The sequence below is a fragment of the Cebidichthys violaceus genome, unplaced genomic scaffold (genome assembly GCF_023349555.1).
Source record: "Cebidichthys violaceus isolate CVI_PGR_0920_01 unplaced genomic scaffold, fCebVio1.0.p SCAF_23, whole genome shotgun sequence".
Classification (NCBI taxonomy): domain Eukaryota; kingdom Metazoa; phylum Chordata; class Actinopteri; order Perciformes; family Stichaeidae; genus Cebidichthys; species Cebidichthys violaceus.
The window spans coordinates 2,138,738-2,153,067 of NW_027176406.1; the positions used below are offsets into that span (position 1 = coordinate 2,138,738).

Consider the following 14,330-nt stretch of genomic DNA (forward strand, 5'->3'; position numbering starts at 1 on the left):
GTGTGCATCCATTCAGAACAGGAGCAGCTTCAATTGTTATTTAAGTAAAAGCCTGTTTAGGTTCTATTGTTCTTCTTTTCTCCTATCTCGTTGATCGGAGGGCGGGGGACTCCCTTCATTTTTTTAAATGTCAAACTGCACATTTTCAAACATCAATGAGAAAGCATCGTTGTTATTTCTATAAACCACTGCCTCTTTTCCAGAGTTTCTCCATCAAAAAAGAGCTGTTTAGTCAGAGTAAGTAGTGAAAAGGTCATTAATCATACTTCTTTTAAACCTCCATGCTGTGAATGGTGGTTTCTACTTGTGTTACAGAGCATGCAACTTTATATTATAAGACTGCCTATTTCACACTGATTTCAGACAGACAGCAGAAAAAAGGGAAATGTATTTTCACATCAACAACAACAACATAGTATAGTGCCCTGACAGACTTCCTTTAAAGACATAACTGTCTGTGTTTTGGTATGACCTGGATTCCCTGATGTACGGTAGTTAGGAAACAGGAGGCCTTTGAACAGGAGGTTACACAAGCATCCGTGTGGAGCCACGCACTCCCTACACCTTCCAGCACTTTGATTTTCCTGTTTTTATGTACGACAAAGGAAAGGGACATGTTGTACACAGATGACCACACAACTACCCCGTCATCAAGTACATACACTCTTACTCTGGTCTTTCCGTTAACACACACCGTTGTCCTTTCTTTTCTTTTATCACTGATTCCGATCAATATGAATCCTTCACTTGTTCACTCACCCTCTCCTTAACAGGGAACAATAGCAGACTGACGGAGACTGTGAGGAATGTGAGCTGAGCATCTGAAAAAGCCCGGAATGCTGGGAAAACACATCAAATCGGTCAAGGCCAAACAGAGGAATGGGTGAGCGCCTTCGCGGGCATCATGACTCAGTTGGTGAGTGTCAAACTGCTCCTCGGCTTCATCGGACAGGAAGTTGTACCTAGCGATGGGCTGAAAACACAGGAAGTCGATATCAGCATGCCTGGAATTCCAGCATTGTGTTCTCTCCACAGAGACGAGAAAGACTTGTGCATCTCTTATGCACATGATATAAATGTGTTACAGCACTGCAACCTCGTACGTGCATGTACACCACACACTTGCTCCATAAACAGACAGACTCTGAATACTCTGCACAGCCCTGTCAGGCTAGACAGATGTGCAGTTAAACAGAGCAATAAATTAGATTACAATGTGTGTGTGCATGTTAGAGAAAGAGAGGGCCTAAACACAGTCAGTTCTGCAAAGGCCTTTAATCTCAAACTCAGCTGCCAAATTAGGCCCAGTCCACATGTATACTGGCATTTTAGCTTTTTCTATGTGTTTTGGCCTGTAGTCCACACCCAAATGTCGTTTTATGTCACTGAAAACTGAGCTTTTGTTAAACTCTGGCCAGGGTGAAGTTATTCAGAAACTACGAACCTAGACAGGGGAAACAGAATTTTTGGGACTGGACATTTTTGATAATAAAGGAGAAAAAATGCTGTTCACAGGCCTTATGGCCACTGTAGCCTACATACATGTCTAACCTGAAAATGTTCCACCTGTTCACATATAGACACACACTAGTGGGTAAATCCAGTCATGATGTAGAAAATATGACGGTCTTGCTCTTGGGTTCACAGTGAATGTGATTGGAGACAAGGAGAGAACAGTAGTTTACACCTGAAAACTCTGGCAGCTGACAGTTTGAGTCCCAACAAATGAGAATACTCATTTACAATGTACAGCTCAGTCACATTGTAGCAGTCCCTCATTCTTTGGTGCTTGCTGTCATTTCCATTTTCCCCAATTCATTTTAGCTGAATGCCACATTTCCCCTGAGTTGATTGGAGGGTTATTCAGATCACCTGTTGAGTAGAGTGTGATTACTGGCTCCTAATTAAGTATTGAGAGCAGCTTGGTGCGTTTCAGCTCTTGACCAATCAGAGTGTGACGACGCCCTTTCTTTTGGGCTTAAATGAGGTGGAAAATTGAACACATCAGGGCGTTCTGGTCCTTCCTCGACTTAATGCGGACCTTGTTTTAGCAGATACAGGCAGAAACTCTGGTCTTGAGACCCTTTTGAAGTTTTTCTGCTGTATTTTCTTTTTTTCCTATTGAGTTTTTTTTTTTAAGATTATGAAACCTAACCACTTTCCGCTTGGTTACCTGCATCTCGGCATATCTTATAGTGCTAATCATACAAGAGTTTCTACTTGCTTAACAATAACGCCTGCAGGCATTATTTAGAATTTTTGTGAATATTTTCATTGAAATCCTTTACATGCAAATTTCTTTTTCAAAGAGACATTTTATCATAATAGAAGAGGGACAGATATTTCTCTCCAAAGAGGGGGATGACGGACACAGTTTGAAAACCACTGATACAATTCAAGTTCTCTCTAAAACAGTTTCAACAAAAACTGAACATTACAACCTTTGTGGTGGTAGGAATTGTTGCAGGACAGTTCCATCGGACTGCATTAGTTTTAGCTTGTTTTACCTTTATAAACTAAGAGGCCGACACAGTTTGCCAGCCAGCCTGGAAACTTTAAGCCCTTGTTTATGTTTGGGTGTTTGTGATGAGAAGGCATTCTTAAAACATGGTTTAAGATATGAGCACAACACAAAAGTGCAGCAGACATTTTGAACTTGCATTATTTTATCAGCAATTATAAAGCCTGTACTATAAATAACATACCTGAAGAAGATGGCAAGTCTCACGTATTGACACTGAACATTTTCTATGTACATTGTCATTTAATTTAATGTCTCTGTAGGCCCCACACACAACATGGCAGCACATCGGCATGTAGATAACATTCTGTATATATATACATTCAGCAACACGTAGGCTACAACATTGACAACAAGGTCCTAACTCACACACCTTTGTGCAGACGTGCATACATGACCGCAGCGAACATGGCTGTCAGCAAACTTCCACACTTTTCCCATGAAATGCAGTTGACATAATTCTGCGTCTTCCACCTCAGCTGTGAGAGAGACAGGGAATTCAGGGAAAGAATAAAAAGGCACACAGCTCTTAAGAATCTCTGTGTGTTAGACATGTCCATACATTCTGTGAGTAACATATTTACATGTCTGGGAAAATATACCAGGAAGGAAGTGATGATAATGATGAATCTCTCTGACCAGGAAATGAAATAGTCTGAACTTCACAAAGGTATTTATTTTAAGGGGGGCAGTTGTATTGTACTATATCAGAGTGTAAGGTGCTTCTGTTATTTCATTCTGACCTGGAATGTGTGAGGAAGTTTAAAAAAAAAAAGAAGCTAAAAACAAATCCTGAAGACTTACTGAAGTCCATCCCGTAGATTTACTTGCATTCCACTCAAAAGGCTCAGCTCACTACTGCCCTCCATTGTCCAGACATCCAGCTCGATGTTTGGTCAGATATAACCATCAAAATGGTTCATTTCTAACATATAAAATCAAATTCAGTGAATGCATTTTTTCATATGGAAGCATATTTAAAAATAAAGTGGAAAGCTTCTATAAAAAAAACAAAATCACAGATTGAATAATTGCTATATCTGCTGAGAAAGCCACATAGGTCCTCCTTCAGTTCACTTTGCTGCTCTTATGAAAGCTGCGGGGAGGTGGCAGTACCCCGAGGCCAGTGCGGTGCCCCCCTGAGGCCAGGGGGTGAACGGCTCTAAGGTGTAGGCTGGAGGCTGCTGGCTGCTAGCGGCCTCGCTGGGGCCCGGCTGCACGTCCGTTTCGTCTGGACACTGTTGGTCCTGCTCGGCGCTGTCGTGCCTGTGTGTGTTTGCGCCGGCGCCGCTGTGAGATACAAGATCCTGTGTGGACCTGGAGACGCTGCGGCCGGGTAGACACACATAACCTTCCCTGTAAAGGGCGAAATTCACCGGCGAAGGGGATGAAGAGTCGTCTGATGGGGTTTCTTGTTTCCTCTCTTTCTCGTCACACCTAACAGCCGCTGACTTGCGGTTTGCCTCTGATGACTGTCAGATAGAAACAATGCTGTTCAGTGGGACACTTAAAGGTGGCAAAGTTTGCAAATTCATTTTTTTTTTTGATAACCTTTAAACATTTGCTAATCTATAAGCTGCTATACAGTATGTGCAAGTGGTGATCTTCTTTTTGTTTTTGTTCTCACTACATTTCCCCAGTACTCAAGTCATACTATAACATTGAATGTGATATCATTTTGATTAAAGGAAAAGTTGATAATTTTCACTTTATTACAGAGAATTAGATGAGAGGATTGATACCATATCCAGCAGCCGGTTAGCTTAGCTTAGCATAAAGACTTGAAACAGGGCGAGACAGCTAGCTGTAACAGCCCCTCTAAACCTCACTAATAAAGATGCTTTATCTTGTTTGTTTAATTTGTGCAATGTGTAAAAACGACACATTATATTTTTATGAGTGTTACGTGAGTGTCACTACTTCTTGTCCTGGAACGTGGACTTCAAATTACTGCAGTAAATAGTACATAACCCACCGTAAAACCACAACAATTTTACATGTTTACTATTTTTTAATTTTGTGTGAGAATTTGTTATTTTGCTAATATCAGTAGATACCTCAATAGCTAGAGGTAGCTGATTCCTTCTTCTGCATCTTTCAGCAGTTATTGCATAGTTGATTTAGAAATCCTCAGCACCTGGATACCTGACAAAAGACACTGGTTGTGAGTAACTAACCTTACAGAAGATGTACGGACCGCTGAAGCTCATGGAGGATCTGTCAGAGTGTTTATTCTTCTCAGCAGGGGGGGGCAGGTTATCACACTTCCAGCAGCCCTCGTCCTCCTCCAGACACTCCAGACGCTTTTGTTCCGTGTCCTTGGTTGGCCACAGCAAAGTGTCTGAGGAGCTGCAGAGAGAGAGAGAGAGAGAGAGAGAGAGAGAGAGAGAGAGAGAGAGAGAGAGAGAGAGAGAGAGAGAGAGAGAGAGAGAGAGAGAGAGAGAGAGAGAGAGAGAGAGAGAGAGAGAGAGAGAGAGAGAGAGAGAGATATTAATTAATTCATCCTTTCATGCTTTTCCTGAATTATTACAGCTGTATTTCACACATCTTTTCTTCCATGACAGCAACATTTGTTATTATTATTATTATTATTATTATTATTATTATTATTATTATTATTATTATTATTATCTGTCTCGAGTGTGAAATGCATTACCATGTCGACACACTGTCCAAACGCATCACTTTACAGATGGGCATGCTCTCACTCTGCATGAAGGTCCAGTTGGTGGAAGACTGGATCACAAAAAATGTTTTACACATTACAACATTCCTTGATGCACCAGAAATGGAGATAATTATATCAAACTGTAGAGTTATCAAGTTTACCTTGATCTCGGACAGGATTTTGCTTTTGCCTGGAGAAGGGACTGAGTCCACCCACAGAATCGCCCTTCTGTTTGTTCAAAATATACCATATAAAAAGAGTTTTATTAAAAACGACACAACCTTTCATTTATGAAACTTTATTTGGTATGTAGTAAAGCCTGTGTGCTACTTTAATGTTTTACAAGGCAATATATTTCCATAATGAAAACACCTGTAGGTTCAAAGTAATGTGAGGTATTGCTTGTATTAAAGTACATAAAGTACCTTTGACAAGCTGGAATGGTGCAGTAGAGTGTGAGGAAGACAGCGGCCACAAGCACACCGATGGTGAAATAGATCAGCGTTGTTGGGGACCAGATGGCTGTCAGGGGACAGAAAACAGAATTAATGATGATACTGATGATAATCTCTCATGGTCTGTATTATGATGGGTTTTGTTTTGGCCCCATGTTGTTTACCTTTGAATAAACTGGACATGAATGAAACACAATAATATAGTGTAAGTCCTGCAGAAAATAGGTGAAATCTGTTTCTTTATGTTTGAGATGTCCAATATCTTGGTACTGCCTGTGCTGCTACTGTAAAGTACCCTCTTGCGAGGTCCACTCCTCAGGATCGGTCCATTCAGAGGGGATTCCTTCATAGTGGGTGGGGACGACCAGCGACCTGACCTTGACCTGGTAGTGCTGGGACGGGGCCAGAGAGGCTCCCAGGATGCTCACGGACGTGGACCCCTCTGAAATGTTCAGCAGGACAGACGATCCCTGAAAAAAAATATATATAGAGTAAAATTGTCTGTTCATAGTTAGCATGAAGGAACTACAATACAGGGAAAAACACTCACCTGATCCTGTTTCCTGTAATAGCACACCTGATAAAACAGTCTGGGTTTTGAAGCTGTGCTTGGATTCGTCCATTCCACCATCCAGTTGGTGTCTTTCTGCCTCACCTTCACCTGCTGCGGTGGGCGGGGGCGAACTGTGCAACAAGAAAGTTTTGTAGCATACAGTCTTGATGGAAAATATTTTTTTTGGTTTTGAAACAACCAAATCATGTGTAGGACATTTTAGAGAGGGTTCAGTATTTAGCAGTAAGTCATGGTGAGTCCTAAATGGTGAGGCACCAGACTGTTGTGTTTGAGCACAACATAGACCAGCATAATAAAATGTCTCTTTTATATCAAGATCCTGTCAGTGTGTGGGGAACAGCATTCCAGATGATTCTCTGAATCTATTAGAGTTTTTGAACAGGCGTAAGAAAATTATTTTAATTTTTATAATTTCCTGGGAAGAATCTTTTTCTTTGTTTTGCGGTGAATATTTTGTGTGTTATCTGCAAGTTGTTTTGATGACATAATAAAACCGAAACAATCTGACCATATCTTATTGTCTGGTGATAAGCAGACATGGATGCAGTGGGGCCAATCAAACACTAGGTGGGGTCCCTCAATCACAGCTCTACCCAGCGCTGCGTATCTCTCTGCACAGCTCCCTGCAGTGTTACGGTGTGTCTTCAAATTAGCAGGACACATGATGTCAACTCCCTCCACCTCTCAAACTCTCTTAGAACGTATAACCCGTCCGTCTCCTGTCCACTCACTGTGTTTGTCGACCTCAAAGCTCTTGGTTCTGCGTGCTGGAATGAGCTCCACGAGCAGATGTGCGGGGTCTGCGACAGTCAGTGGGCAGCTGTACCGCAGCACAGCCCTGCCGAGGTCAGAGCTGACCGTTGGGTTCACACAGCATCTCTCGTACCTGAAGGCAGGGAGTAAAAGAAGAGGAATGAATGCATGATAATGGGATGCATTGTTTTTCAGCCTCAACCTTGTGGTATTGTCCACTCACCGCGCCGTCTGGTTGTGTCGACATGCCAGCTGGTAGGTGATGAACTGATCTACCTCTCTGCTCACCTCCCAGCTACACATCACCGCCTTCTCTCCATCCAGCACGCAATGCAAACTGGGAAACTGCCCAGTGTCTAGAATCAGAAAGAGAGCGAGCGAATAACGACAGCTGCAAAGCATCTGAGTACTCCCATGAAAGATGGACAGAGGGAGAAGATTAGAAATGTGAGGAGAGGAGATAAGGAGCAGGGTCTGTATCAGAGGGAAAGACCCGTCTGGAGTAAAATGATCCAGTACATTAAATATCCGAGCCAAATGGTTTCACTCAGAAATGTGAGTGAAAAAAAGAGCCGAAACTAATTTGTACGCATACAGAGAAGTATGCGCAGTTGGGTTAATGGGTTGCATTTAGGTTTTGAATGCATTCTTTGACTCACCTTCTTCAGTGCGCCAGGTCACCACAGGACTCCAGTCGCTCCACTGACCCACTCTGACCCGGGCCCTGACCCTGGCCTCATACCTGCGACCCGGGAGCAACAGTCGCTTCTCTAGTTTCACGCTGGTGTTTGTGACGTCCTCAGTCTGTAGAGAATGAAAAGAGACACGTGAGAGTTCCAGAAGCTGCTGTGCATTTATTTTGGCATTGTGAAGATGTGCTACACGGAAAAACACTCTCTTCTTACTCTTCATATTATAATGGCCAAACTCCATATAAATGAATGTACATTTACAGGAAAAACATTGCTTATTGCTTTTAGCATAGAGTTTAAATAATACATTCTTTCAATTCAACACTCTCCCAACCAAAAAGACATTTAACCCCAGCCCCATAACCCAAAGTAAAATGGAAACTGAAACTTAAGCAGTTTTTTTCTTCTTCTCTTTATTGTGTTCCCTTTTGTACATCTAACTAATAAGTTGTTGTTAGAAAGAGGAATCAAGGCCCATCTCTTGAAGTGGATTTGTTGGTAAAACCCCTTGAAAATGTAAGATGTCTTTACTACAAAAAATGAAGGACAAAAAAAATAATAAATTAAGTTAGTTTACAGAATATTCAATTCAACGTTTTAAAAATATTTTGAACAGTGCTTTTTTTTGTTTTGTTTCTGCTTCTGTGTGTGTTGATGATATATAATTAAGATCACTTCATATATTAGCATTATCAGTGAGCTAAAAGTCAACAATGCCTTTTGTTCAAAGCACCGCTGTGCCAGCTGCTACATCACTATAGAGTAGGCCTTTGCAGTGGATGCTATTTTACCGTTAGACAAATCCTAATTTCAGTTTAAATTTTTGTCATTTCACTCTATTTCCTGACCTTTTTAATTAAATACCCACTCCATGATTTCAAAAACGTTTGTCACTTCAGTAATGTGGCTCGTAGTCAAAGGCTGGCAGCAGATTGCGTTGAGTAAGACATATGCTAACCGTCCAGTTGTCCTGTCTGTCTGTCCTGTAGCTGAGCTGATAGGTGATGTGTTTGTTCAGGGAGGAGGAGGAGGGGTAGGGACTGGACCAACTGAGCCGTCTGCCTCCATCACCTGCACCACGTGTGGACAGGTTCACCGGTGGACGGGCTCTCACTGTACAACACAGACACGCATACCAGTTCAAGTGAAGCGCTGTCATTATTTCCTCATGAAACGTAATCATTGCTTTCCATTGTTATCCTCACAGTAAAAGTGACCGCTATGACGAGTGGGTAAACTCACAGTGCTCAGAAAGATCCAGGAGCTTGTGTGGGACAGATGAGCAGAAGGTCAGCGTTTTTTTCTTGAGGAAAAAGACGGTGTGTATGATGCCAATGGAAAATACACGGGTTTCATATCTACACTGGACAGTCCTGGGCTCACTTGCATCCTGTACTTCAGCACCGTAAGGCGTGCACTGCTTCCTGCGAGGACATGGACACAGAGCTGTGGGACGGAAGACGTTGATACCGCAATGACATGCTCCCCATAATCCCACATCCTCAACAAACTCTGTCCCCCCTGCTCTTGCTCTTACCTGTTGTTGTTTTCTTCCTTGAACCAGAGCTGCAGTGTTTCGTTTCCGTATTCCCTCCACTTGCAGTGGACATAAGACTTGTAGTCGTTGTGGCACTGTAAGGATTTCAGCAACGGAGACGCTGGTATAGGGAGAGAGACGAGTTGTTTTCAGGTGATTGCCCAGTAACTGGGTTAAATTACTCTTTGTGGCTTTTGTTTTGTGTAGAATAGGCATTGTAACAAAAAGTATGTAAAAATAAGTCTGTCAAAATAGTAAGTAAGAAGTAAGTATAAGTAAGTACATATACATATTTTATAGGATTAATGTGTCGTAATGTGTGAACAGCTTTGGGTGCAGGTAACTGCTTTAGTTTTGGGCAATTAAATCTTCAAAAAAACTTCAATCTTATAAAGGTATTCCTGTCCTAATAATCGTTGTGCAGTAAAAATACTTAAACCTGTTTTTAAATTAAATCAACATTTAATGATGTTTCTAGAAATGAGCTTCGGTATCTTAAAGCATTGGAGAAGAAGTAGCAGAAAATAGAAATTAAATGTATCTAACAAAAAACATCCCGAGATGTACAGAAGTAACTGATCAATGATCCAATTTAGAATCTGAAATATGATCAAACTGGGAAATGTTCAAGAATTTGATTCCTAAAAAATCCTGATGGAGCCAGAAGAATACTGTGGAGACTTACTTTTCTGCAACTCGCTGCTCTCATGGACGATACAACAGTCTGGACCACAGGAGAGAGCCAGAGGAGGGAGCATGGCCCAAAGCACAACCCAAAAAAGAGGCATCATTCCAGGGGACAGACAGGGTGGGGGCCGCTTGTTTTTTCGACTCTGTCTCTGGAAACGTTCCTGTGTGTATTCACATCATCCAGAAGTCTGTCGATGAGATGAGAAGTCGAGCGAATACAGATAGACGGAGGGGAGAGGAGTGAGAAAATTAGTGCATTTACTAGAAATAATGAAGAAATGAGTCATGACCACACTACCAGCACTCACTTCCGCTTTGAGAGTTTGCTTGTTGTGGGATGTCACCACACATCCGCCTGCTTCTTATCTCTCTCCCTCACATGTGACGGACCAAACACACATGCAGTCACTGAGGTCCAAACACATCAATAAATAAATAGAACCAATTACTGGTGACACACATGAGCGCTTTTACCACCCTGCTTTAATATACTGTACATGTTAACATATACAGCCTGGCACACTGTGGAGAAATGCTTACAACGTTCAAACTGCAGCATCTAGGGGTGACTGTGGCTAAGTGGAGAGCATGGCCGCCTTTCAATCAGAGGGTTGGCGGTTCGATCTGCAGTAGACCTGCTCTACTAGTCTCATGTCAATGTGTCCTTGAGCAAGACACTTAACCCCAAAATTGCTCCCGTAGCTGCGTCTACGGTGTGTAGATAGATCTTGAATTGTAAGTCGCTTTGGATAAAAGCGTCTGTTAAATGACTGTAATGTAATGTAAATGTAATCTAAGGCAGTTAATGGAAATCTCACCAGTGTTGATTCAACATAACAGACACAGTATGAAAACATAGTTTTGCCCAAATTTCGTGGACTACATGATATTGAATTAGATATTTTTCCAATATACTCTTTTTTAAATCTAATTATTCACCAGCATGATGCAAGTTTTATTTCCACTTAGTTATAAATGTCCTATTAATGGTTTTTGGTTATGTCCTATTAATATTTTCTTTAAAATGTTGTTATCTGCACCCAAAGGCACCCTTTATTTACATAAAGTAGTTTCTGAATTGAAATCCATCCTGCACCCTACAATTCACCAAAAAAAGATTATTTATTAGCTTCTAATAATCATAATACAATGATAACACTTTTTTTTCAACAAATAATATAATCTCCACAATTCAGAAACTGAATATGAAGAGAATTTAATTTAATTCTATAGCTTCCTAATAAAAACATTCTCTTACAATGATTTTAACATATATATATATATATATATATATATATATATATATATTGTATTCTATTGTAGATCCCAGGCACACAAATAATAAGAAATATTTAAATTCAACCTGTGCAAAATCTTAGTGTGTTTAGAACCTTTTTTAAAGATATAATACCATCAAATAAAGAGATAAATAAGCAATTTAAGAAAAATAACTTGAACATATAACAAGATTAAAGAAAAAGAAGAGCTAATCTCAGCGCTCTAGAATAATGATAAACCTAAGGCAGGATTTAAGGGTCACTCAGGCTTAACAGACTCCACTTCTGCTTTTCTGCAGTAGCTGTTGTTTACAGGAGCAGGTTTTGGGGGGACAGCCCCTTCTGGAGAATGTGGGACACCAACGCTGACTTTGAAACAAACAATGTAGTACAGCAGGTCGTACAACGGCAGGTGTGACATGTGAAAAACCACCAGACTGCTGAGATCAAAGGCAACCCTAAGAAACAAGCAGATACATGGACAACCTGCATATAGACGAATAGCAGCATGCATACAGCATCTGAGAAGATATGAAGAAATCACGTTGATGTATAATGATGTAACTGCAAGCTGATTTTGCTCTTTGCACACTTAATACCTACATTTCCTCTTGCGTCACTCTTACCACATTATTGTCTGATTAGGAAAATTCACTGTAAGTAAGTCATATCTGAGTCACAGGATGTCAACATGTAGGATTTCATGTTGTCACATGAACACATTCTAACATCAGTTCTAATGCAGGACCAGCTGCTTTTGACTTTCTCCTTTCAGATATACTAACATGATGGAAAATTAGTTCTGAGCATACATGAATATCACGACACATGAACTCTTTGATACATCAGGCCTGCCACAATATCAGATTTTCACTGAGAATTCACGATAGCAATATTACTGCGATATCTACAGAAAATAAAAAAAATGGAAATAATAATTAACTTTTTTTAACATGCGTTTTTTTTCCCCTTTTGTGGCAAATGTATGACACTTCAAATACGAGAGAGTTTGTAACCATAACTGTGTATAAAATGATTTTAGCGGTTTTACTCATTATTATTATTTACGTATTGTAAGTGTGTTACTATTTCCTTTTAAAATATCACCGTTATATTGAGACATCAGGTGATATTTACAGCATTCAGACAATTTTGAGCTGTGAAACGACACATTGGTTCAAAGTATAACAACCTTCACTAAAAGTCCTCTTGTGTGTCCAGTTAATCAGTCACATACCTCTCATAATGAAGACTTTCAACATTTTCTTTGTCCGTCTGTCTCCGCTGCTTCCTTCTTGTCAGCCGGCTCCTCATCAACACTGTCGAGAACTCTGTGGGAGTTTCCTATGTGACGACTTCAGTTTCCCCTTTCTGTCCACTCAGACACTTAATGTCAAGTTCACTTAAATGCGTTTCATTTTGTTACTGTATTCTGGAGATACAGCTAAACGCATATATTGGAAACTTATAAAAAGCAAAGACACATGATTAGGATGTGTTTCTGGCTCTGTTTGGCATAGAAGGTGGAAAACGATCAATTAAAACGTTGTAATAGTGGTTAATTGTTATGGTCTGCTGAACCAGGAAACCTGCTACAGCATGTTTTAACTGACTCAGGCCACTAACCTGCATGTTTTCTTACATTACTTTTACCCTTACTGTTGAAATGCAATAAAGCAAAACAATGTAGTTATCTGGTGTCACAAATGATTTTGGTTTCATAATACACCTACTGAAGGTTTGTTGTCTAAATACAAGTATCAGTGGTTAAGCGACTGCATGCTTGAGATAAGGTTGCACATTTCCTTAACGTATCTGGGCCACGTGCAGCTGTCACGCTCAGGATATTACATTTTACATTTCAAATTACATTGTTTACATTTTGAAACATTGTAATTTGATCAGTTATATATTATTGTTTGTAGCTACTGTGTCACTTAAACAGCGACTTTTCATTTCCCTACAAGTGACTTCAAACGTCCCACAGACCTGGCCTGCTGTCAGTCAAAGGTGGGTGAAGTGAAGAAAGTGTGATCATTTGCTGCGAGGTGCACCCACTTCTTCTGAGGGGGCACAGTCTCACAACTCTGTGTTTGTCAATGTGCAGTTGTGCCTCAATTCAGAATTTACTTGCAATCAAAGCACGAGTGGTTAGATTAGATTAGATGAGATTATTTTAGATTAGATTAGATAGATTAGATGATTAGACTATGATGTACTGTACTGTACTTTTCTACACCATTTAGTATCTGACAGTTATTTTTTTTTGCAGATTTTACACACAGAACATATGATCAGCTTCTAAAATAAGATTTATATTAATAAACAGGATATAAAATAGTTCAAATTAGCAGCTACAACATCAAATTGGTACTTGCATGTTTAAGCATCAATAATAATATTATGTTGGATATTGTAACACTCTAAAAAGCCATATTCTACACGAAAAGTACTTTTGATAATTTATTATAATATATTTGGCCGATAGTACTTCCGTATTTTTCCTTTATTTGAGATTTTGAACAATAACGTACATTTACACAGTTCTATTGCTGTTTTTACTGTGAGTAAAGAATCTGAATTCTTCCACCGCTGCATACAGAGAGGGAGAAGCTCAAACAGATTGAGATTTGATTTATATATTTAATAATGTGTTACCTCCATTCCATCATAAGTCCTGAAACAAATCTCAAGTTTAGCTATTTGACCCATTGTAGACTTGTTCTTTAACATATTAAATCAGTAATGTAATATTACAGCAGCAGTTAAATGTTGAGTATGTTCTTGAAAATACGAGTTAGAATTAAAATATAGCTAATAAGACATGTTTTATGTAATTGTGGGTTAATTAACCATTATTTTTTCAATAAGCGCTCTCTCAATGTTTCCCTGTTCTCCTGCTATGATACTGAGTCATTTGGGTTTGTACGCTTTCTAATCCACAAAAGTCATATTGGGTCAGAACACCTCAACCACAAGCCCACGTTGGTCACACGATCACTAAATCATTAAATACTTACCATCACGCTCATTCCCAATAGACACATTTATCACACACAGTACATCTTTACACCAAGAGAATACATTAAATACACATTTTCTCTCTTTACAGCTGTTTCGACCAGTTTATAATTTAAAAAAATGACTCATAAACTGCCTTTTC

General features: G+C 39.9%; 1 protein-coding gene across 1 annotated transcript; it reads right to left on the reverse strand.

Moving 5' to 3' along the window:
* Window positions 1-2,648: 2,648 nt before the first annotated feature.
* Window positions 2,649-12,476, reverse strand: csf2rb (colony stimulating factor 2 receptor subunit beta). Its single transcript, XM_068718972.1, has 15 exons — window positions 12,405-12,476; window positions 9,886-10,078; window positions 9,201-9,321; window positions 8,906-9,087; window positions 8,622-8,776; window positions 7,631-7,775; window positions 7,195-7,327; window positions 6,950-7,104; window positions 6,195-6,328; window positions 5,940-6,114; window positions 5,615-5,711; window positions 5,351-5,417; window positions 5,178-5,257; window positions 4,699-4,870; window positions 2,649-3,993 (listed from the first exon to the last, which is right to left on the reverse strand). The coding sequence occupies exons 2-15, from the start codon at window positions 9,989-9,991 to the stop codon at window positions 3,595-3,597; spliced, it is 2,121 nt and encodes a 706-aa protein (XP_068575073.1). The 5' UTR covers window positions 9,992-10,078; window positions 12,405-12,476; the 3' UTR covers window positions 2,649-3,594.
* Between the last annotated feature and the right edge of the window lie 1,854 nt (window positions 12,477-14,330).

Bases quoted from the DNA above. Each gene is read 5' to 3' on its own strand.
- csf2rb (XM_068718972.1), bottom strand. From the start codon at position 9,991: ATGATGCCTCTTTTTTGGGTTGTGCTTTGGGCCATGCTCCCTCCTCTG. The intron at 5,418-5,614 runs GTACTTTATGTA...TTGAACAAACAG, and splicing joins ACCATTCCAGCTTGTCAAAG to AAGGGCGATTCTGTGGGTGG. The intron at 5,258-5,350 runs GTAAACTTGATA...TTTGTGATCCAG, and splicing joins AAATCCTGTCCGAGATCAAG to TCTTCCACCAACTGGACCTT.